The 24,833-nt window shown below is 37.2% G+C and overlaps 1 protein-coding gene across 1 annotated transcript; it reads right to left on the bottom strand.

Moving 5' to 3' along the window:
* Nucleotides 1-455: 455 nt before the first annotated feature.
* On the bottom strand, nt 456-23,948 carry LOC106137890 (uncharacterized). Its single transcript, XM_060947382.1, has 12 exons — nt 23,833-23,948; nt 22,019-22,154; nt 15,874-15,968; nt 12,457-12,570; nt 8,491-8,712; nt 5,695-5,841; nt 4,818-4,947; nt 4,186-4,427; nt 2,919-3,013; nt 2,008-2,226; nt 1,124-1,215; nt 456-820 (listed from the first exon to the last, which is right to left on the bottom strand). Exons 1-12 carry the CDS (start codon nt 23,946-23,948, stop codon nt 695-697), a joined length of 1,734 nt encoding a protein of 577 aa, XP_060803365.1. The 3' UTR covers nt 456-694.
* Nucleotides 23,949-24,833: the final 885 nt, after the last annotated feature.

Below are 24,833 nucleotides of genomic sequence, written 5' to 3'. Positions count from 1 at the left end.
ATACGATGATCGATTCTCCCATTGACAAATAATGAAAGTCTGATGGTAACATCAATAAAAAAATTTAATTGACATTCTATCTAATATTATATTAAATTTACTATAGCCTAACAGAGTTTGTCACAATGAGGAAGAAGACTTCAACCGTCTCTATGTTATGTATGTATGTATGTTTGTATGACTATGAAAATATTACGTATAATTACATATAAATTGATCCATTTTTTTATAGAAAAACTATTTACATTTTTTACCATTTTCGCTTACAACAATTACTTATTTAAATATTGAAATGATAAAATACTTCCTATTTGAAATTTTATATAATAAAATATATTGAAAAATACAATTAATCTTATAATGATGACTATGAGTTATAACTTAATTTGTCATATACCTATGTGTAAAAATAAGATAGGAAAATTACATAGAATGGACTTATTGCAATGTATATTTGAAATTAGTCAAGAGTTTAACATTACAATGTTTTTATTTTAATATCAAATACTTTATTAGTGACTAGTTAACATTAGGCATTATAAAACTTAATAGCAATACATTAAGTACATAGTCGTTATTGTTCAGAATCCAAATTCAAAGAATTATCGAAAGAACTTTACCCTCCTTTTTCCAATCGGGTGTAAATAACATGACTAGAAGGCTGTTAAATTTGTATCTACCTACGCTAAGCTATTTAGGACCTTATTATAAGCTCCAGAAGGTTCTTATCGTAGTCGTGAAGGCGGAGACACTGCGGGCTTTCGTGTTCAAAGTTTCCGATCTTGCCGAGAAGCCAGAATGTCTCCATGCTGCCTTTACCCTGGAATAAAAAGTACCGTAACCGTAAGATTGAGTACCGTGTGGTTCCCGGCACCAATACAAAAAAGAATAGGACCACTCCATCTCTTTCCCATGGGTGTCGTAAAAGGTGACTAAGGGATAGGCTTACAAACTTGGGATTGTTTTTAGGCGATGGGCTAGCAACCTGTCACTATTTGAATCTCAATTCTATCATTAAGCCAAATAGCTGAACGTGGCCATTCAGTCTTTTCAAGTCTGTTGGCTCTGTCTACCCCGCAAGGGATATAGACGTGACTATATGTATGTATCAAAATTTACTTACAGCTACATCCATAATTCCTCTGGATTCAATCTCGTAATTCCCTATCTCGTCCAAGGCCTTCTTTGTCGTGTATGATATGTGAATTTTCATAGCTGTAAGTGAAAAAAAATCAACTTTTGAAATGCAACAACAAAATAACTCATCAAAAATCTCAAAAACTGATAAGAGATAGGTAACGAGGGGTAGCAAAACACGCGCGAAAATGTTTTTATCGCGTAACTATACTATCGCTGTCTCGATTTTTATTATGACGTAAAACGAGACGTGACTAAACAATTTTGTATTCAGTTTAATATATCAGGTAGGTGAAGTCGTTTCCATTGCCAGAAAAGAGCCAAGTAAGTTGAGAATTGTGTTCTTCTTCCTCCTGGCTTCAAACCCGGTTGCATCTCAACCTGTCTGGAAAAGAGCCCAGGATATGCCTTTGACCATGGATCTTAGATTAGGTGAGTCAGGTGTTTACACGAAGCGACTCCCATCTGACCTCCGAAACCTTTGCAGGTAAACCTAACCCGTATTGGATCCATGGTTACACATCCATTTGCCTGAACATGCAGGTTACCTCACAATGTTTTCTCTCACAGTAATTTGAGACTTGTGTTGTTTGATACATACATACATACATATGTTCACGTCTATATCCCTTGCGGGGTAGACAGAGCCAACAGTCTTGAAAGGACTGAATGGCCACGTTCAGCTATTTGGCTTAATGATAGAATTGAGATTCAAATAGTGACAGGTTGCTAGCCCATCGCCTAAAAAAGAATCCCAAGTTTGTAAGCCTATCCCTTAGTCGCCTTTTACGACATCCATGTGTTGTTTGATATAAAAATCAATTTGATGAATAATTCATAGACATAAAAATAAGCGATATCATCTCATACCTTCTCCCGTACTTTCCATCCTGCTAGCAGTATTGATGGTGTCCCCGAAGAGGCAGTATCTCGGCATGGTGGTCCCCACGACACCAGCCACGCAGGGGCCGGTGTTCACGCCAGCTCTCACTCGGAGCAGTTCATCAGGTCTATGTGGCACCCTGGCGCCTTCCAGACTTCGCATTAGGGACAGCGACATGTCAGCTATTTCTGACGCGTGGCGGTTGCCTGAAAAACATATTATACCTACATAAAATGTGGTTAACATATTGTACATAAGTGTGGTTGGCCGTGTGGTTCCCGGCAGTGCCGTGTGGTTCCCGGCACCAATACAAAAAAGAATAGGACCACTTCGTCTCTTTCCCACGGATGTCGTAAAAGGCGACTAAGGGATAGGCTTACAAACTTTTTTAGGCGTTGGGTTAGCAACCTGTCACTATTTGAATCTCAATTCAATCATTAAGCCAAATAGCTAAACGTGGCCATTCAGCCTTTTCAAGTCTGTTGGCTCTGTCTACCCCGCAAGGGATATAGACGTGACCGTATGTATGTATGTGGTTATTCAGGGCCAGCTGGAAGGCAAGAGAACACGCGATCACTCGCTGGACTGGCCTGATCAAAAAAGCTACTAAGTCTACCATGGTCCAAAGTACTTGCCACGTCTGTAACCGGCAGAAATGGGAGCACATCACTGAGAGAACAATCCTCGGGAAAGAACACGACCCGCCGAACACCTCTCCGTGTACCTCATCTGCGCAACCACGACCACTCTGACAAGAGTGTTCTACTAAGAAGAAGACATAAAACGTGTTCAACTTGCCACCGTCCTGCAACCGATGTGGATCTTCTTCTCCTGACTTCTTAATGGTCTTGATGAGACTAAAAAGATATAGTTTTGACTCAATTAATTAATAACTCACCGTTTCTCTGCGGCAACCCTGACACAACCATGTACGCATCTCCAATGGTTTCCACCTTGTAGACGTTGTATTGCATTATTTTTTCATCAAACAACCTGCAATACAAATCACAAATTATAAATATAATCAAAAATATATATATACAAATATAATATACTCATTTTTTATACTCTATTCATTATGATCACGTCTTCATCCCTTACCGGGTAGACAGAGCCAAATGTCTTGAAAAGACTGATAGACCACGTTCAGCTTTTTGGCTTAATGATAGAATTGAGATTGAAATAGTGACGGGTTGCTAGCCCATCGCCTAAAAAAAGAATCCCAAGTTTATAAGCCTATCCCTTAGTCGCCTTTTACGACATCCATGGGAACGAGATGGAATGGTCCTATTCTTTTTTTTATTGGTGCCGGGAACCACACGGCACACTATATATACATTATACTCTATGTCGTAGTAAATGGACCTTTTTCTTATATTTAAGAGCTAACTCTTGTCGGTGGATGGCGGTGGCTAGCTAAAAATGACTGCCGACTTTTTATAAATGTCTTCGGATGACACCAGGCTATAAAACGTACGGCAAAAAATACAATAGGGAAAATCCATGGTAAAACATTTTTGTTTTACCATCGATTTTTCCTATTGTATTTTTATTGATTAAGTCGTCAATTTTGAATGAGCTGGTACATTACTCTTCGAAGAAAGCTTCGAATGAATAGTGGTATATATAATAGTTATTAAGAACTTACCACTCTTTCTAGTCACTCCTTATGACCCCTATATAAGAACTTGATTTGAGATCATCCTTTTAATTGTCAGTTAACTATTAAATGTCTTTTAAAATTACTTCTTTATAACTTTCAATCTTTTTCTCGAGTATACATATATCTCTCTCTCATCATCGCGTGTTCTCAGTTCCATCCTCCACCACAATGCTTCAGGGCCGCAATATTTTCTTGAGCATCATATAAATATTGAACTTATATCGAAACAGTGCCGGGTGGTTCCCGGCACCAATACAAAAAAGAATAGGACCACTCCATCTCTATCCCATGGATGTCGTAAAAGGCGACTAAGGGATAGCCTTACAAACTTGGGATTCTTTTTTAGGCGATGGGCTAGCAACCTGTCACTAGTTGAATCTCAATTCTATCTTTAAGCCAAATAGCTGAACGCGGCCATTCAGTCTTTTCAAGAATTTTGGCTCTGTCTACCCCGCAAGGGATATAGACGTGACCATATGTATGTATATCGAAACAAACATACCTGTACAACATATTGAGCATATTTATAACCTCCATCGGTGTACTAGTGGCCGATATGGTAGTGAACCCGACGATATCGCTAAAGAATATCGTGACAGCATCGTAGGACTCCGCCGGCACAGTCCTCTGCGCCCGGAGTCTCCGAAGCACTGGGGCCGGAAGCATTCTGGAGAGAAGCAAGTCGCTCTTCTGCTTCTCGGCCATCAGCTTCTGCGTGCTCAGCTCGATCGATTGTGTGAAGGTCTGAAAATGGAGAACCATTCCAACTTATTAGCCTTAAGCACTTTAGTGCTTAGGTAGTTTGTAGCTTTTTGATAAATACTAATATATTTGACGACCTCTGGCGTAGCGGTAGAACGGTTGTCTGTGATACTGGAGGGCCCGGGTTCGAATCCCGGCCAGGGCATGATGAGAAATGAACTTTTACTGATTGGCCTGGGTCCTGGATGTTTATCTATATAAGTACTTATTATAAAATAAACCTAGTATCGTTGAGTTAGCATCTCGTAATACAAGTCTCGAATTTACTTCGAGCTGTGTAATTTTTCCTGGATATATTTTGACTATTGGCACTGTCTAGCCCTTAAAGAATAAAGACATGATTTTATGTATTGTACCTATTAATATTCTTACCTCTATCGTCTGCACAGTGTGTCTCAGTAACAGCACAAGAACAGGAGAAGCTAACAGCACGATGCTTAATATCGTTATCCCGATACCCAGGGTCCTCCTGGCAGACCAGATTTCCCACCTCGCTGTGTCCCTGGAAAATTGAAGAGTTTTGATATTTGCTCCTAATGTAGTGTAGCGAAATTCTCGTTAAATGCACAAGAAATAATTTTCAAAATGTTTGCAAAAGACAATTGAAAAAATTTTTACGTGTCTTGCCTCTATACGCAATAGGAAATTGTGTCGGACTATCTTGTAACGTGTGGAAACAAAACATTAAAATTTCTACATACTTACATACATACAATCTCATCTTAATCAATTACGGGGCAGAAGATAAATTTGGGATTCTTCTTTCAGGCGATGGGCGAGCAACCCATCACTATTTGAATCTTATTTCTATCTTAAAGCCGAAAATAGCTGAACGTGGCCGTTCAGTCTTTAAAAGACTGTTAGCTCTGTCTAGGTACCCCGCAAGGCATATAGACGTGATTATTTGTATGGCCAACATATGACCACTTGTTGTAAGTACATTTTACGCGCATAAAGTTTAAATAAATAAATAATATGACTGCACTTCCTCAGTCGCCTTAGGTTGTACCTATCAAATTCCATTTACGTTAAAATGTGAAGGCACCTTTACATACATACCTACATAAAATCACGCCTCTTTCCCGGAGAGGTAGGCAGAGACTACCTCTTTCCACTTGCCACGATCTCTGCATACTTCCTTCGCTTCATCCACATTCATAACTCTCTTCATACAAGCTCGGCGGTTTCGGGTACTTTATCTGTCGCTTAATGGGAATATAAAGGATATAATTTAAAAAAAAATTAAAACCTGACGACATTCCACAAGCTGGCCTGCACCACCATCAGCTGTTCCACGCAGAAGCGGGTGTGGTCAGCATATGACTCCACTTCCTCACTCGTGTACGTCTGTATGCCGTTCGCGTCTAAATGTGTAGCGACCTTTATCTGTTGGTAGCTGAAACATAGGACGAATGTTACGGAAACAAACGAACGCAGCTTTCTACGCTTGTTACTAGGCTCTGTGTACTCCGTATGTCGTGAAATGTGTGTGGGATCCTGACAAAGATGAAACCATTGAAAAGGTCAGTAAACATTCGCCATCAACCTCTTGGCGTTGGGTCCCGGTCACACCTTCAGTGGGGAACCCAGGGTTCGCCTTTGACAATAATTCTGGATTGGATGAGGTTTTTATACGAAGCGACTTTAGTCTTTTCTTCTCTGTCTTTGCAACGGAACGTCAACCGAAATTGGTATAAAAATACATACATACATATATAAAATCATGCCTCTTTCCCAGAGGGGTAGGCAGAGACTACATCTTTCCACTTTCGTGGAATCTCTTTCCGCTATAAAAATAATGGCATTTATAAGATTACTAGCTTTCGCTTGCGGTTCTACCCCGTAAAAGTACAATATATCCCTCTCCATACTATATATATTGAGCAAAATTTCATTGAGGTATACTCTATGGTTTTGACGTAAAAGACAGACAAACAAACAAACAGACTTTCACAATTATAATATTAGTATGGATACTCATTCTTTGACTGCATATACTTGTTTCATACCACAAACACAAAAAACTTCATCGCACCTTTCTTTTTTAGGTCGGAGGGTAAAAAAGAATTCAATTTCCGCTATCACAGAGCAACGTAAATCCGCAGGATTACCGAACGTCGGATAAAAAATTGTTTCGGAGATCTAAAGGTGACAGGTATAGTAAGTAAGCCGGCTGAAAAAAACACTGCTCTTTTAAAGGGCAAATTGGAGCAAAGGGCAAATGGCACTGGGATTATTTTATTTATCGACAACCTACTCGTAAACTACGCTAGCATACGTTTTTAAATACCACAATTAATATTTTATTTTACACATTTATTTTTAAAATTTTTACTTAAGATAAATATGATATATACTTTTCATTTCATTTATTAGTTTATCATAAAATATAAGAAATATATTTAAAAAAAAAAGAAATATTCTAAATTTAAAACCCAGTTAATGGAAGAGCGGGGTTTTCCGGCACAGGCTAAAAAAAATACAAAAAAGAGGCTGCAATCAACTACAGTGATACTTGTTTTTGGAATAAATAAAAATTTATTATATTATTATTAATCTTTTATATAAAATTCTCGTGTCACAATGTTCGTTCCCGTACCTACTCCTCCGAAACTTGATCGATTCTCATGAAATTTTGTGAGCATATTGAGTAGGTCTGAGAAACGGCCAATGACGGGACGGCTAGTCATCTATCTAAATATACTCGTATTAAAATAAAATTAATTACTCGCTGATTTATCAACGCACAGCTCAAACTGCTGGGTCTAAAGACTTGACGTGTAGGTTCTTTGTGTAGTATAGGGGTTTACTAAGAAAGGTTTTCCCAAAATTCCCGCGGGTACGGGAATTAGGGTGATTTTTCGTTTAATGCGGGCGGACCGGCGAGTTATGTACGAGTATAATAGGTGAATGTAATGTAGAAGCATTAAAAGTGGACGCGGAACTAAACACCGAAAATTACTAAATGTATGTCATTTTATAAGGTCTAAAACTATTTTTTTCTACATTCATTCATGTTTTTTAATGTAGACAATGTGCATTCGTCCACGATTTAGATTTAAAAGATCTATCTACCTTGTTGTACTCATATTATGCAAATAAAAGTTTGAATTTGAATTTGAATTATATTTGTAAATTGACGTCCGATGAAAATGCTGCAGTGTAGTTTGTACCGCCGCTTCTTCTACACATGCGCTTTGGAAGCGGTAGTAGTTATTAGATTTAAGTTATGTGACGTCAATAAGTGATACCTTTTATCCAATTTTGAAAATAAATCTATTCTATTCTCCTTGGTTCCATCATAACTTGTCGCAAAGTCACTACAGAAGTCAGAAGGAGAAAAGAGGCGAGAAATAATCAGTTTAAAAGTATTTTATTGTTGGACATAAAATATAAATATTTGACAATAAAATATACTAATCTCTGTCAATTTTTTTTCCTAACTAACTAACCATGGCAACCGTTGCTATGGCGTACATAAAGATGGTTGCCCACATAACCTTTTTTTGAGAAGAGCCTGTTATGCGCTTTTGGTCATGATCTTGGATTGGAAAGGTTTTTACAAGAAACGACTCCTACCTGACCTCCGAAACCTTTAGCCGGGTAACCTGACCTATTTTGGATTATCTTAAAAGCTGCCCTAGATGAATATACTTATTTCTGTAGTCACCTTTTACGGCATCAATTGAAAGAGGTGGGTCATTTCTTCAGTGTACGTACTTACAACTACACGGCACAGATACACATACCTATAACTTACTATACTTGTATTGGTGCCGTGTGGTTCCCGGCACCAATACAGAAAAGAATAGAACCACTCCATCTCTTTCCGATGGATGTCGTAAAAGGCGACTAAGGGATAGGCTTACCAACTTGGGATTCTTTTTTAAGCGATGGGCTAGCAACCTGTCACTATTTGAATCTCAATTCTATCATTTAGACAAATAGCTGAGCGTGGCCTATCAGTCTTTTCAAGACTGTTAGCTCTGTCTACCCCACAAGGGGAATAGACGTGACTGTATGTATGTATGTAGATATAACTTACTAATCTATAACCTCTTCCAAAACCCTCGACTCCCTCGCCATCTTCTCCACGTGCAGGTACTGGAGAGCGATCTGCAGGTGTTCCAGGACCGACAGCTGGCGGTTCTGGAAGTACACGATGACACCCAGGTCTGACGCATCGGTCCCCAGTTCCACCATGGACGCGTATGATAATGACAGCTCTTCCAATCCTTTGAGCAACTCGTAGCAGACTGAGAGCTGTCTGAATAAGAATTAATGTTTATAGTGTGTGATTTATAATTGAGCTATTCTATCTAAAAGCCAAATAGCTGAACGTGGCGTATCTGTCTTTTCCAAGACTGTTTGCTCTGACTACCCCGCGAGGGATGTAGACGTGATTGTATGTATGTTGAGCTAGTCCCTCGGGCATCAGCCAATAGAAAAAAAACGCAGACGGGAATAAAGGCTCGAAAAAGTAAATATTGTGACTTTTTAGAGGGAGATTCTGAATCAAGTACAAGGCTTGGTCACTATGAAATTCAAACACATGATTTTTCGAAACTTCTTTGGAAAATCGCCTAAATCCTAAACACATTCGAGTACTTTTCATCGAAACTTTATTTTTTTTGTAAATTGTATGTTATTTGTTACGTTATTTCTCCTTGATCCATTTAAGTTTATAAACTACTTAAGTATATTATTATCTTGAATCCCTAGCAATGGTCTACCTATCCACATAGATAGACTTTGGAGAGTTTAGGCAATATAATAATTATATGTAACGTAGGTACAATTAACAAGAAAACCCTAAAGTGGAATTTATTATTTATCTTCTGCCTCAAGGTTACCTGGAAGAGATTGCATAATGTAACTAGACCGGCTTCTACACATAACATTATTCCAGATACGTACACTGACTGACGACGATTAGTGCCGTGTGGTTCCCGGCACCAATACAAAAAAGAATAGGACCACTCCATCTCTTTCCCATGGATGTCGTAAAAGGCGACTAAGTGATAGGCTTACAAACTTGGGATTATTTTTTTAGGCGACGGGCTAGCAACCTGTCACTATTTGGATCTCAATTCTATCATTAAGCCAAATAGCTGAACGTGGCCGATCAGTCTTTTCAAGACTGTTGGCTCTGTCTACCCCACAAGGGATAAAGACGTGACCATATGTATGTATGTACTGACTGACATAAAACAACACACAGCCTAAACCGCTGAGTCTTCAAAGTCGGCATGTAAGTTCTTTATGTAAGTATATGGATGTATGAAATTCCCGCGGGAATTGAAATTAATTGACCTTTTTCATTTTACGCATTTTACTTTGACTCTATGTGCATAATCTATTTCGACACAGGTAAATTATGATCAGAATTATTTATGCCGTACAAATCTGATTTTGTGCGCAATGAATAATAAATTATGATCAGTTGGATTAGGGCAATGACGTTCATTCTATATTGATATACAGACCCACAGTTGTCTCGAAATTATATTTTTATCATCAAGAATTATATATGATGGGATATAAGTTTTTTTTTTTCTCTTTTTAAGACACCTCATCATAACGTTTTTAACACCAAAATTTCGGTGGACTTTAAGAAGGTTAAACCAAAAAAATGCAACTCGTAAAATAGACATTGCTTGTTTACCCGTCTTTTAAAAAAACCAGGTTTTTTGCTCATCGTAAATTCCACAGGGGTAAAGAAAAAATGAAACTGTAACCTACTTATAGTCCCACATTCGACCACCTTTTTATGCTAAATCTAAGTGTAAATTACTTAAGTGGACTGCATATAGGTTTGATCGCTATAACTCTAAATAAAAAGACTTATAAAGAAATTATGATATGATTTAGATGAAGACAAAGGATCAGGACAACGCAAGAATATTAAGAGAGGTTACGACTCGCGGATTCGCTCGACTTCGGTTATATTCCGGCCATTTATATATTTGTTTATTTATTTATTTATATTTATTTGACTGCATAGTGCGATGGTGGCCGCCAGCAACGAGAAAATAGGTTCGAACTTGTACACTTAGTGTATAATATGTGGTTATACATTTTTTCCATAATGTTCCCAGATATTCCCCCTAAGCCCGACAAAGTTTTACAGTGTAAGAAAGTTCAGCTTGCATAATGAGCAAAGTTATTGACTTCTCTAATCTAACTTGTAGGGAAATCAGGACTATCGTTCTGGTTCGTTCTTAATTAAACTCTCATGCGGTAGGAGGTAATCGCTGTAGTTCATTAATTAAGTAAGAAATATATAAGAAATCATCTTTATCATAAAAGAAGATGCTGAATTATTGACTGATTTACCACCAGACGTGTTTCGGTGTACGTCAGTATACATGAACAAATAAATATATATATATTATTCAATGAAAAGCAACATATATAATTAAAGACTTTCTATTTAATGATATACATTCATTTATCATCGAGCGTTGGTGGTCTAACAGTTAAGATGTAATTAATGCGTGTGGTTCACAAGTTCAAATCCTACCTCGGCCTTTAGCCGATGACTCTTTTCCGAGTTATGTATGTTGGTTTTACTGCTAACCGATGCTTTAACGGTGAGCGAAAGCATCGTGAGGTAACCTTACATTCAGGCAACTGGATTTGTAACCATGATCATTTATGAGTTAGTTTCCCCTGCAAAGGTTGCGGAGGTCAGATGGGAGTCGCTTCGTGTAAAAATCTGATCCAGAATCATGGTCCTCAAACCGCACCCCGGAATCCTTTCCAGAAAGATGTAACCGCACCTCATTAGGTACGTGACCAAATTTTGTATCACTTTATCAAAATGCTTTCAAAGCAAAAAAAAATGTTATGAAATCGAATGAATCAATAGTACCCGAAACCGCCGAGCTTGCATGAAGAGAGTTATGAATGTGAATGAAGCGAAGGAAGTATGCAGAGATCGTGGCAAGTGGAAAGAGGTAGTCTCTGCCTACCCCTCCGGGAAAGAGGCGTGATTTTATGTATGTATGTATGAAATCGATTTCGCAACCCTATAACTGCAGTACCGTGTACGTACCGTCGCTTTTTATCACAGTACATACATATAATCACGTCTATATCCATTGCGGGGTAGACATAGCCAACAGTCTTTAAAATACTGATAGGCCACGTTCAGCTGTTGGGCTTTATGAGCCTATAACACCCATAGATAATGTACCTTTTTACTAATGAAAAATTTTTCGTGATCGGTTTATACAATTCGAAGATTAGCCCTTACAAACCATTTAAATTACATATAAGTAGTCACGTATTTATCTCTTACGGGGTAAACGAAGCTAACAGTCTTGAAGAGCCTCATAAGAGCCTAAAAAGATGAACGTGGACTTCATCTTTTTAGCTTTATGATAGAATTGAGATTCAAATAGTGACAGGTCGTTAGCCCATCGCCTAAAAGAAGGATCACAAGTTTATAAGCCAATCCCTTAGTCGCCTTTTACGACATCCATGGGAACGAGATGGGCTGGCCGTTCTCTTTTTTTTATTGGTGCCTGGTACCACACGGCACTTAAACATTTATCATACATAGTATAGCTACCAAAATTCTTCACAGGTTGTTTATGCAAGTTTAAAGAAGTATCAACCTAAATCTTTTGAAACTGAGAAGTCATTTTTATACTGTTGCCGTAAATGTAAAAAAGTCAGGAACATAAAAAATTAAAAAAAAGAAAAGCTTTTATTTATATTTTTAGAAGAAAGTTAAGAGTTCAATTCCAAAAACAAATTACTATAAAACTGATCTCAATTCATTAAGGCTAACAGCTAAACGTCGCGTATCAGTCTTTCAAAACTGCGGGCTCTGTCTACCCTGCAAGGGGCGTGGTTATATGAATATAAAACTCATGTCGAAGGTAAGCATAACATTTTTGTGTTTTTATAATGGCAAGAAATATTGCGCACCTTTAATAAGGTTAATATACCAGAAGCAAAGCAAAGCAAAAGAAAAAAAAATCTTTTAAAAACAAAATCTTACCTCCATAACGACGTGGTAGCATATTTTAAATTCTTCATTAAGTATAGTAGTAATACTGAATTAATTTCCTCGTATACTGTCAGTCTCTTGAAGAAGTGCAGTTTCTTGAATTCCCTGAAATCTGGTTATGTATTAGAAATTGTTCACGTGGCACAAAGAATGGACAGAAATAACTTTAATTATTTATTTAGGTAATCGTTAAGAATCTGTCTGAATCTTTAATTCCTAACACGTGACCAAAACTTATCTTAAACTTATATAAATTTCTCGTGTCACAATGTTCGTTCCCGTACTCCTCCGAAACGTCTTGACCGATTCTCATGAAATTTTGTGAGCGTATTGAGTAGGTCTGAGAATCGGCCAACATCTATTTTTCATACCTCTTAATGATAAGGTTATCCAGCCTTAACATTTCTTTTTTGATCTAGAAATTACTTAAATATTATTTATATGGAAAAACAACGTTTACCGGGACAGCTACTTATTCTTATATTCTTAATTATAAACTTTAAAAAATATATATTTATATTTTTACATCTAGTAAAGGTTCCCAGCACGCAGGCAGCATTCCCGCGCTGTATTGCAACAGCAATACGCTGCGCAAGAAAGCTCCCCGCGCGAGGGTCACCCGTTCCCCCCCTTAGACGTTTGCTGAGCGCCTTGTGGAGCTCCCGCGCGCCCTTACCCCCAAGGACCGAGTTTCGACACCAAAGGGTGCGAACTCGTAGTGAATGCCGAGACAACAGATTTAAGTAGCTAAGTATCCTTTTTGGCGTGCCGTGTGGTTCCCGGCATCAATCAAAAAAAAAAGAATAGGACCACTCCATCTCTTTCCCATTGATGTCGTGAAAGGCGACTAAAGGATATGCTAATAACTTGGATGATAAGTATTCAAACTAATGTAAATAACTTCAAAAATAATCATTGGTAACTACATAGCCAAAGTGAGTTTCGAACCTGTGCCTTTTTTGCTCCACACGCATTTTAACCAGACACCTTACACATTCGACCATCGACGCTCTTAAATGAATTGTTATTTATTATACTTATTTGACGGCCTCTGTGGCGCAGCGGTAGTACGCTTGTCTGCAACACCGAAGGTCCCGGATTCGAATCCCGGCCAGGGCATGATGAGAAAAGAACTTTTTCTGATTGGCCTGGGTCTTGGATGTTTATCTATATAAGTATTTATTATAACATATATGTAGTATCGTTGAGTTAGTATCTCGTAACACAAGTCTTGAACTTACTTCAAGGCTAACTCATTCTGTGTTATTTGTCCCTTATTTATTTATACTTAAATGGATTACTTCAAAAATAATTTACTCACCTGCTACTTAAAATATCCTCCCTCAAATGGCTGCATTATAAAAAAAAATTACTGCTCTTACAATTTATGATGTCATTTTCAAAAAATAAAAATAAATATCCACATTAATAATAACATACATACATATGTACAATCACGTCTATATCCCTTACGGGGTAGACAGAGCCAGCAGTCTTGAAAATACCGATTGGCCACGTTCAGCTATTTGTCTTAATGATAGAATTTAGATTCAAATAGTGACAGGTTGCTAGCCCATCGCGTTGAAGAAAAATCCCAAAATTAATAAGCATATTCCTTAGTCGCCTTTTACGACGTCCATGGGATTGAGATGGACTGGTCTTATTCTTTTTGCCATTCATATCATCACATGACAATCACTTCATCACTACATAATATGAAAAAAACGTTTCCTAAACCTATTTTCAGTGTGTTTTTATGCTCTAATATAAAACTTTCATCAGTCTTTTCAAGACTGTTGGCTCTGTCTACCCCGCAAGGGATAACATACATATATACATACATATGGTCACGTATATACATTCCTTGTGGGGTAGACAGAGCCAATAGTCTTGAAAAGACTGACAGGCCACGCTCAGCTATTTGGCTTAATGATAGAATTGAAATTCAAATAGTGACAGGTTGCTAGCCCATCGCCGAAAAAAAGAATCCTAAGTTTGTAAGCCTATCCCTTAGTCGCCTTTTACGACATCCATAGGAAAGAGACGGAGTGGTCCTATTCTTTTTTACACTGGTGCCGGGAACCACACGGCACGGCAAGGGATATAGACGTGATTATATACGTATGTATGTTATTTGCACGTGTCGTTGCAAACTCTCAAGAACGCAAATAGTTCACACAAATTACATCACTACCGCTTTATGATGTTCTTGTACGTTAATGTTTAGATTTCTAGATTAACTTGGGAACTACCAATAATTTCTACCTCGACGGACAAACATACATACACATAGAGGTCCAATTGAGAACCACCTTTTTTGAAGGTTTAAAATACATAACATATATATATATATATATGTTACATATCATATGTATATGTTATGTATTTTATTTTTATAATATTTTTTTAATGTTTATTTTAATCCAATATAAAAAAGGTGGTTCTCAGTTGGATCTCTATGTGTACGTATGTTTGTAAATAATATATAAAGCTATAAAAATTATATGTATAAAGGTATAAAAGCGCAACACAAAGACTTTAACATTAAAGTATAAATATAATAATACTCACTAAAGATTTATTTTAAGCCGATTGTCGACAATACTGCCAAGTGCATCCAAATTTGCATCCGTCTTCACGAAAAGATGTTCAAGATGCAGTCTGAAAATAAAAGCTGCATTGAAAAATTGAAGCACCCTTGTCTTAAAATAGACTTGCCATTTTGTAACCACAGAAATAAAAAAGGAGTCCGCTCTGAAAAATTCTTTAATCCGTCCATAATGAATTGGTTATTTGAGTTTTAATAAGTTTGCCACTGAAAATCTCTTAAGCCGAACAGCTGAATGTTGCCTTTCAGTTTTTTCAAGACTGTTGGCTCTTTCTACCGCGCAGGAGGATATAGACGTTATTCTCTCTCTCTCTCTCTCTCATCTCTGTTCCCAGTTGCACCCTCCACAAAAGTGTTTCGGGGCCCAGGGTCCGCCTTCAGACTTTTTTCTCCGCACTTGGTCCGGTTTTCTGAGTCCTCGGATTTCAATCAGACGTGATTATATGTAGATATGTATGTAATTAGAAAAAAATACATACATACATATGGTCAAGACTATATTCCTTGCGGGGTAGTTAGAGCCAACAGTCTTGAAAAAACTAATTGGCCACGTTCAGCTATTTGGCTTGATGATAGAATTGAGATTCAAATAGTGACAGGTTGCTAGCCCATCGCCTAAAAAAAGAAGCCCAAGTTTGAATCTCTTAGTCACCTTTTACGACATCCTTAGGAAAGAGATGGAGTGGTCCTATCCTTTTTTGTATTGGTGCCGGGAATCACATGGCACTGCCGGGAACCACACGGCACGGCACGTGATTATATGCACGTAAGTATGTATGTAATAATTTAAAAAAACTTGCCTGTTAGAATGATCCGTGAATGTGTAATTAACGATCTGATAGCGCTCCTGCTGTAAGGTCACCACTGTGCTCTCAGCCAGAAAGGTCGCCATTACCTGAAAAATAAATAAATAAATAAATATATACGGGACAAATTACACTGATTGGGTTAGCCTCGAAGTAAGTTCTTTGAGACTTGTGTTACGAGATACTAACTCAACGATACTATAATATAATAAATAAATACTTAATATAGATAAACATCCAAGACCCAGGCCAATCAGAAAAAGTTCTTTTCTCATCATGCCCTGGCCGGGATTCGAACCCGGGACCTCCGGTGTCACAGACAAGCGTATTACCGCTGCGCCACAGAGGCCGTCGAATCATCCTGAAAGAAATCAGTGTTAATCAGTCTCAACTAATTTAAAACTCTACGATTCACTTTGATAGGAAGGCCAGGTCGGCGGCAAAAGACCGGCTAGCGAACAGTGCGTTATAAAAACCTTTTTTTTTTTCTATCAAATCTATGATACGACTCCTCCGAAACGTTTTAACTGATTCTCATGAAATTTTGTGAGCATATTGAATAGGTCTAAGAATCGGCCAACATCTATTTTTCATACCCCTTAGCGATAAGGGTTGTCCACCCTTGACATTTTTTTAACAAGTAATTAATTAAAAATTATTTTATTTTTATGGCAAAACAACGTTTGCCGGGACAGCTAGTTCTAAGTTAGGTAAATTTTAAAACAAGAAGTTAGTAATTTAAATATAAATAAGAGTACCTATATACGGGACAAATTACACAGATTGATTTAGCCTCGAAGTAAGTTAAAAACTTGTGTTACGAGTAACTAACTCAACGATACTGTATTTTATAATAAATACTTAATTAGATAAACATCTATGACCCAAAACAATTAGAAAAAGTTCGTTTCTCATCATGTCTTGGCCGGGATTCGAACCCGGGACCTTAGTTGTCACAGACAAGCGCACTCACACACTTAGCTCACGTACGATAAAAGGATCTTCTCTTCAATCCAATCTTGAACCTTGTTCAAATCAGAAATACTCTGGTGAAATGTCTATCGGTTCAGAAATTCCTTAAACCGAAAACCTTTTTGAAAAGATGATGATGTTGATTAAGCGAAAGAATGCAGGGATCGTGGTAAGGGGAAATATGTCGTTCCTGCCTCTCTGCGGGTAGATCATTAAATTGTTGTTGTAAATTTATTTTAAAAAAGGAAATATTGCTACAGCGGACTTATTCCATGAAGAGATCTCTTTCATTCAACGGCAACGGCATACATAAAGAAGTTTCCAAATGATAAATTCCAAGGCAGAAATTGAACAAAGCAACAGTTCTATTTATATGTAGATCGTTGACATTTCCTTGAAAACATCTCAAACGTTTAAAATTTTGAATCAACAAACACGCGCATGCGTCTACAAATATGCATCTACACATACATATTTCAAAACTTTGACAATATGAATCAAAGAGAGTACGGGTAAGCTCGAGCGAACTCCAAACTTTTTAGCATCTGTCGTACTCAGTGCCGGCCTTAGATAAACATAAGCGTGGGGCGAGATCAATTTATGGTGCTCCTCACAAAATGTCACACTTACCGAGAGTCCACAACACCCTTTTAGCAGTTTTGCAGTCTCAGTTTAGCGTTACCTCTCAATAACATTTTGAGCAAAAAAGAGTTGTTTTATATAATGCTTTGAATAAGCAAACGTATGCTGGTTCCAAAATACTTATTATTATTTAAACTTTATGCACGTAAATTGTTCTACATAAATAAAAATAAGTATATCTATATAATAAACTACACACTTATTACATAAATATTAATAATATAATACATATACAACATGTACAAAATGCTAAACTATAAAAACTAGTAAGTAATGTAAATATGACTAATTATAAATTACTACTAACACTACTCCATCCCTTTTCCACGGATGTCGCAAAAGGCGACTAAGGTATTGGCTTATAAACTTGGGATTCTTCTTTTAGGCGATGGGCTAGCAACCTGTCACTAATCGAATCTCCATTCTATCATTAATCATCATCATTATATCATTTAGAGCTGGCATATTTATAATTATAATATTTGTTTAATTTAATACATAATTATCATCACGTCTATATCCCTTGCGGGGTAGACAGAGCCAACAGTCATAAAAAGACTAAAACGGCTCTGTCTACCCCGCAAGGGATATAGACGTGATGATATGTATGTATTAAATTAAACAAATATTATAATTATAAATATAGATCGTTTGACATATTGGTAAACATAAATATTTACGGATAGGTCAAACTATCTTCGTTATAAATAGATAGTATAGTAATAGTATATGTGGATAATGACATATTGTAATATATATGCCCATTGTCCATGATTGTATGACATAAAGTGATGTTACAAAATCGATCTTTAATTGTTTTGTTCATTAATGGTAGCGCCGGCCCTTTTACGCCCGGATCGGCACTTGCGAAGTTCTCAAAGTAAAATTGAAAAGTTAAGATAAACCTGGAGGATTTCTATGCAATACTAACTGCTGTGTAAATCTAGTGTCACTGGCTTTGTATTCAGACACCGCAGAAAAAGTACTTTAAAGTTGTTTTAATTTTTTTAACATTTCAAATTCAGCGTTTTCAATAGAACTTTTACGATTGGTTAATGAATAAGAATGCCGGTAAATACATACGTACAATCACGTTTGAATCCCTTACGGAGTAGACAGAGCTAAGTCTTGAAAAGACTGCAAGGCCACGTTCAGCTGTATGGCTTAATGATGGATTTGACATTATATAATGACAGGTTTTAGCCACGTCCATATCCCCTGCGGGGTAGACAGAGCCAACAGCCTTGAAAAGACTTTCAGCCTTTGACTTTTGCCACGTTCAGCTGTATGGCAGGCATAATGATGGAATTGAGAGTCAAATAGTGAGAGATTGCAAGCCTATATAAGTCCCAAATTTATCAGCCTTTTCCTTTCCATGGAAAAGAGTGCCGGGAACCACACGGAATTCTTTTCAAATATTTGTTATATACATATTAGATATTAATATATTTTCTGCATCCGAAGTATTTGACTGAAATATGACCGTGAAAATAAACGCCATTTTGTACCCCTGCGGCACAAGTTGTTACAAATTTAACCTCATCATTGGGTGAGCATTCGAAAATTTTCATATTAACACAATACAATGAAAATTATCTTTATTGCACATAAAAAACAATACATATGTAGTAGAAACATACATCTTTACTAATATTATAAAGTTTGTTTGTTTGAACGCGCTAATCTCAGGAATTGAAATTTTTTTTTTGCGTTGAATAGACCGTTTGTCGAGGAAGGCTTTAGGATATTAACATCACGCTGCAACTATAAGGAGCAAAGAAATAATGGAAAATGTGAAAAAAAAAACGGGGAAAATTATTCATCCTTGAAAGCTTCAATGATGCCCAAAATAAACTATTCCACGCGGACGAAGTCGCGGGCACAGCTAGTTATGAATATGTTGAGCAAATGCGGACTTATCCGCTTACCAATCTCTTCCGGCCAACCTTTGAGTAGTGAAATGTAAAAACATAATTACCACCTCGTATTAGCAGTTCAAAAGAGTATTTATCTTACTCTCAATCTCTAGGAAAGCCGTGTAAAGTGAGAAATCTTACAAATTTACTGAAGATATTTCTCAATTGCTCGACTTTTAATGAGTTAAGAATCGTAGATGCAAGTCAAACTTCTAATTTTACACGGATAGTTGCAAACTGAATAAAAGGCAAACTTCATTAATTAAAAACTTAATAAATTTCATAAGACAGTAGCGTCGGGAAGAGAAAGCAATATCCTCTCATAGCTGTTTTACTCTTTTTTTCGTTGAAGATTAATGTTGTAATCCTACTTGTAACAGTGTTCTTGTTTGCATTCTCAACTTGATAACATAAATACATACATATGGTCACGTCTATATCCCTTGCGGGGTAGACAGAGCCAACAGTCTTAAAAAGACTGAATGGCCACGTTCAGCTATTTGGCTTAATGATAGGAATTGAGATTCAAATAGTGACAGGTTGCTAGCCCATCGCCTAAAAAAGAATCCCAAGTTTGTAAGCCTATCCCTTAGTCGCCTTTTACGACATCCATGGGAAAGAGATGGAGTGGTCCAATTCTTTCTTGTATTAGTGCCGGGAACCACACGGCACAACACACAACTTGATAACTTCGTGTAAATACTAGTTGTTTACCGTGACTTCGCCCGCGTGTAATAATATTATGAATAGGTAAGGGTTGTGTGGTTCCCGGCACCGATAAAAAAAAAGAATAGGACCACTCCATGGCTTTCCCATGAATGACTGTCTACCCCGTAAGGGATAAAGACGTGATCACATGTATGTACATATTTCAACCCCTTTATTTATTTATTTTGTATCTATATTTTATCAATATCGCTTTTGATAACAACCATTCAACTACATATTTAAGATTCTTTTTTTTTCAGGATTTTTCTGTCACTAGTTCTGCCATTTCAATTTCGCAATTCTTTTGATAACTCGTTTTTTTTGTATTTAGAATTATTGCTTTAATTTTTTTTTCTAGAATTCTTTTTGATAACTACTTAGCTCTGTCTGGATTTCTTTTGTATCCTAAATTCCTAATAGAAAATTTATTTCTTTAGAGATTGCATGATGAAAATCATGCATGCGAATGAAGCGAAAGAAGTATGCAGGGATCGTGGTAAAGTGGAAAGATTTTTTTTCTGCCTACCCCTCCGGGAAAGAGCCATGATTTATGTAGGTATGTATGCATGTGTATGTGTATTTATATTGAAATTCCGCTCCAACTCTAGTGAATGTTGAAAGTTAGTTGAATTAGCAAGTTCCGTACCACTTGCTTGTTTATTTACTTCACTGTGTTAGTGGTTTCAAATGTAACTCGTGTAGGAGAATTCTATTGGTGATAATTTCCATCAAGATCAATTACTAGCTTTTATTTATTTATGTATTTAGTACCGTGTGGTTCTCGGCACCAATAGGAAAAGAATAGGACCGCTCCATCTCTTTCCAATGGATGTCGTTAAAGGCGACTAACGGATAGGCTTATAGTGGGCAGACGAAACACTCGGCACGATGATTCGCTAATTTGTTAAAAAGAATACACTAACTCTTTGTCTAACTGACATATCAACACTAACTCAAACCGCTGGGTCTAAGAGACCACGTTTTCCTCGTGGTCCTCCTGACATGCACAACTATTTGGGCCATCTCAGTTATGTGTACCTTATAGTACAACTAAACACAACTACATACATACATAAAATCACGCCTCTTTCCCGGAGGGGTAGGCAGAGACTACATCTTTCCACTTGCCACGACACGATCTCTGCATACATCCTTCGCTTCATCCACATTCATAACTCTCTTCATGCAATTCTCGGCGGTTTCGGTTACTCTTGACCTGACCCATCACAAATACAAATACAATTGCAAAAATGTGCCGTGTGGTTTCTGGTACTATTAGAAAAGAAAGAATAGGACCACTCCACCCTTTCCCACGGATGACGTAAAAGGCGACTAAGGGATAGGCTTATAAACTTGGGATTCTACTTTTAGGCGACAGACTAGCAACCTGTCACTATTTGAATCTCAATTCTATCATTAAGCCAAACGGCTACACGTGGCCTATCAGTCTTCTTAACATTGTTGGCTACCAGCATATTAAGGCTTCTTTTTGATTAGAAATTCCGAGGTGAGTAAGCGTCTTTGTGGAGCCAAATAAACGAGATATAAATATTTAATAGTGCGCCGTATGAGGGCGTAACAGGTAGTTGGTACATTATAATACAAGTTTTCTTATTTCAGTCCTATTAGTATCTCCACTATATTGTGACAGGCGAAGGGCTAGAAACCTGTCGCCTAAAAGGTGAATTCCAAAAGCCTATCCTTAAGTTGCCTTTTACGACATCCATGGGAACGAGATGGAGAGGTCCTATAATTGATATAATAAAGACAAACTTTATTTAGACTACTACTAGTTTACAAGTACTTTAGTAAAGTTTAGAAGTTAAGCAGGGGCCGGATGCTAGTGAAACATAAAATCAGCTTCTTTCTAGAAATTTCAGCGGCGCCCAAAAGAATCTTACTTCAGAGTTCAGAAACAGCGAGGAGTCCAAGGTGCTGGAGAGCTGTGTGATGATCGCACAGTTCTGGGCTATCAGGGCGACGTGTGGCACGAAGCCGAGGATCAGCATTTGTAGAAAAAATGTTCTTCGACCCCGTCTGTAATAAAAATCACGGTGTCATTTCTCAAAAAATCCAAAATGGGCTTTGTGTTTTACGAGCCGTGTGGCTCCCGGCACCAATACAAAAAAGAATAGGACCACTCCATATCTTTCCCATGGATGTCGTAAAACGCGACTAAGGGATAGGCTTACAAACTTGGGATTCTTTTTTAGGCGATGGGCTAGCAACCTGTCACTAGTTGAATCTCAATTCTATCGTTACGCCGAATAGCTGAACGTGGCCATTCAGTCTTTTCAAGACTGTTGGCTCTGTCTACCCCGCAAGGGATATAGACGTGACCATATGTATACATACATATAATCACGTCTATATCCCTTGCGGGGTAGACAGAGCCTACAGCCTTGTAAAGACTGATAGGCCACGTTCAGCTATTTGGCTTTAAGATAGGATTGAGATTCAAATAGTGACAGGTTGCTAGCCCATCGCCTAAAAGAAGAATCCCAAGTTTATAAGCCTACCCCTTAGTCGGCTTTTACGACATCCATGGGAAAGAGATGGAGTGGTCCTATTCTTTTTTGTATTGGTGCCGGAAACCACACGCACGGTAGCAGTTAGTCTTTGATGAAATTCATGAATGTCGGTTCAGCCGTAAATACACTTTCACATTAATCATGACTCGTATAAATGCTATTTGAGTAGAATTTTACGCTGGATACGAAATTCTAAGGCAATTGAAAAGTTTCCGTTCGAAATGCATTTCCAAACTAAATGTTTTTCCAATACGACTTTATATTTTTAATCAAAAAAGTTGGATTGAACTACGTTAATCTGACACAAAATTGAGTTTCAAAACATTGTCGGCCTCTGTGGTGCAGTGGTAATGTACGTACTTGTTTCTAAGTCACCCGTTCGATTTCCGGTGAAGTCACGTTTTGAAATCATACTTTTCTGATTAGCTTTTCTCAGCTTGGGGTTGTATTTATTATAAAACTAGTTGTTGCCCGCAAATCGGTTTGCGTGTTGGAAAAACGAAATTATAATACGGTTATTAAATTTACTCAAATTTCGATACTTATTACAGAGTCGCTGGTCCCTTTGGCTTCCAAATCTCATGATCCAGATCATTCATTTTTTTTCGCCGATAATGCTCATCAGGTTTAACAACTTTTGTTAAGACGTCTTTTCCATAATTCGAATGATTTAGCTGATCTATAATGGTTCTGCATCAGATGTTCTAGATCTTCGATTTTTATACGCTAACAGAAAAAGCTTATCGGGTAAGGTTAAACTAGCTTTTACCTACACCTTCGGTCACGCGAAATTAGCGCCATCTCCACGCGCGAATTTTGAAGATTTATTAATACCATACTAAGTAAATACTCTTAGACCTAAACGCGCGCTAAAAAATTAAGCGCTACCTACAAAAAAAGAATACGGGTTTTTCGCAAATCCCTATAGTTTTTATGTCCTATGTCCATATCCAGACTCATAATTATCAATACGCAAAATTTCAAGAAAATAAGCTCTATCCAGAATAAATCAAAAACACTTAAAGTGGTTAAACAAACAAACATATAAACTCACTATCGCATTTTTAATATTAGTTGGAAAAAGTGTGTGTTTGTATAGACTCCTTTTTCACTATATCCTTTTATACTAGATCCTTTTTCACTAAACTGGAATAGTGCAGTGCAGTGAAAAAGGATAAACTCACTTGGATGCTGGGTTGATGTGAAGACAGCCCACTTTGACGGTGACCGGCCGCTCGATCATGTCGGATGGAGTGGTGCAGTGTGAGCTATGATCCACCTTCAGATTGTTCGATGGCATCCTGCTAACAATTGTCATTATTATAGCATCCTGAATGTCAGACAATGTATTCATAACCATTTTTATGTCATTCCGTACACGTGTTAAGAGTCCTAATTCTAAATACAAATGTAGTTATATAAAATCACGTCGACGAAATATTCGTCTTGACATAATTAGTTCTACATTCATTCATGTTTTTTAATGTAGACAATGTGCATTCGTCCACGATTTAGATTTACGATATCTATATTTGTAAATTGACGTCCGATGAAAATGCTGCAGTGTAGTTTGTTCCGCCGCTTCTTCTACACATGCGCTTTGGAAGCGGTAGTAGTTATAATTAGATTTAAGTTATGTGACGTCAATAAGTGATACCTTTGTATCCTATTTTGAAAATAAATCTATTCTATTCTATTAATCTTTGTACGAGGTAGACTGAGCAAGCAATTCAAAAAGACTGAAAGACCACGTTCAGATGGAAAGCTTTGATGGAATTGACATTTACTAAGTGTAAAATTAAAATTTTACTTTATTGAACTGAAATTTTATTTGATTGTTCTGGAGAATTTGGGAAACCACAGAACGATGTTTCCTTTAATGGAGTTAATATGAAGATAAAAGAAAAAGCCTGTTCTGTACTGGGTACCTTATTAACATTAATAAATAATACTTTTCGTAGCATAAGACTAGAAATCAGAATTAAGGAAATCTATTTATTTACTTTCTTACATCTACCATTACATTACACACTTCATCTAATGCGATAGTGTATAATAAATTATAACATATTATCCTTAATGCTGTGAATTCACTCAAACTATAATTGGTTTTGCAATCCATTGTATATTTTAAAATCTTATACACATTGTAAAACGGTGTTTTGATAGTGACAGGTTGTTAGCC

The sequence above is a fragment of the Amyelois transitella genome, chromosome 13 (genome assembly GCF_032362555.1).
Source record: "Amyelois transitella isolate CPQ chromosome 13, ilAmyTran1.1, whole genome shotgun sequence".
Classification (NCBI taxonomy): domain Eukaryota; kingdom Metazoa; phylum Arthropoda; class Insecta; order Lepidoptera; family Pyralidae; genus Amyelois; species Amyelois transitella.
The sequence above is the reverse complement of the archived record's forward strand: the minus strand, read 5'-3'. Positions and strand labels throughout refer to the sequence as shown.

Excerpts from the sequence above, each read along its gene's own strand:
- LOC106137890 (XM_060947382.1), bottom strand. The coding sequence starts at position 23,948 with ATGCCATCGAACAATCTGAAGGTGGATCATAGCTCACACTGCACCACT. Across the intron at positions 12,571-15,873 it reads TTCACGGATCATTCTAACAG|GGAATTCAAGAAACTGCACT; the intron begins GCAAGTTTTTTT and ends ACCAGATTTCAG. Across the intron at positions 4,948-5,694 it reads AGCTTGTGGAATGTCGTCAG|GGACACAGCGAGGTGGGAAA; the intron begins GTTTTAATTTTT and ends TCAATTTTCCAG.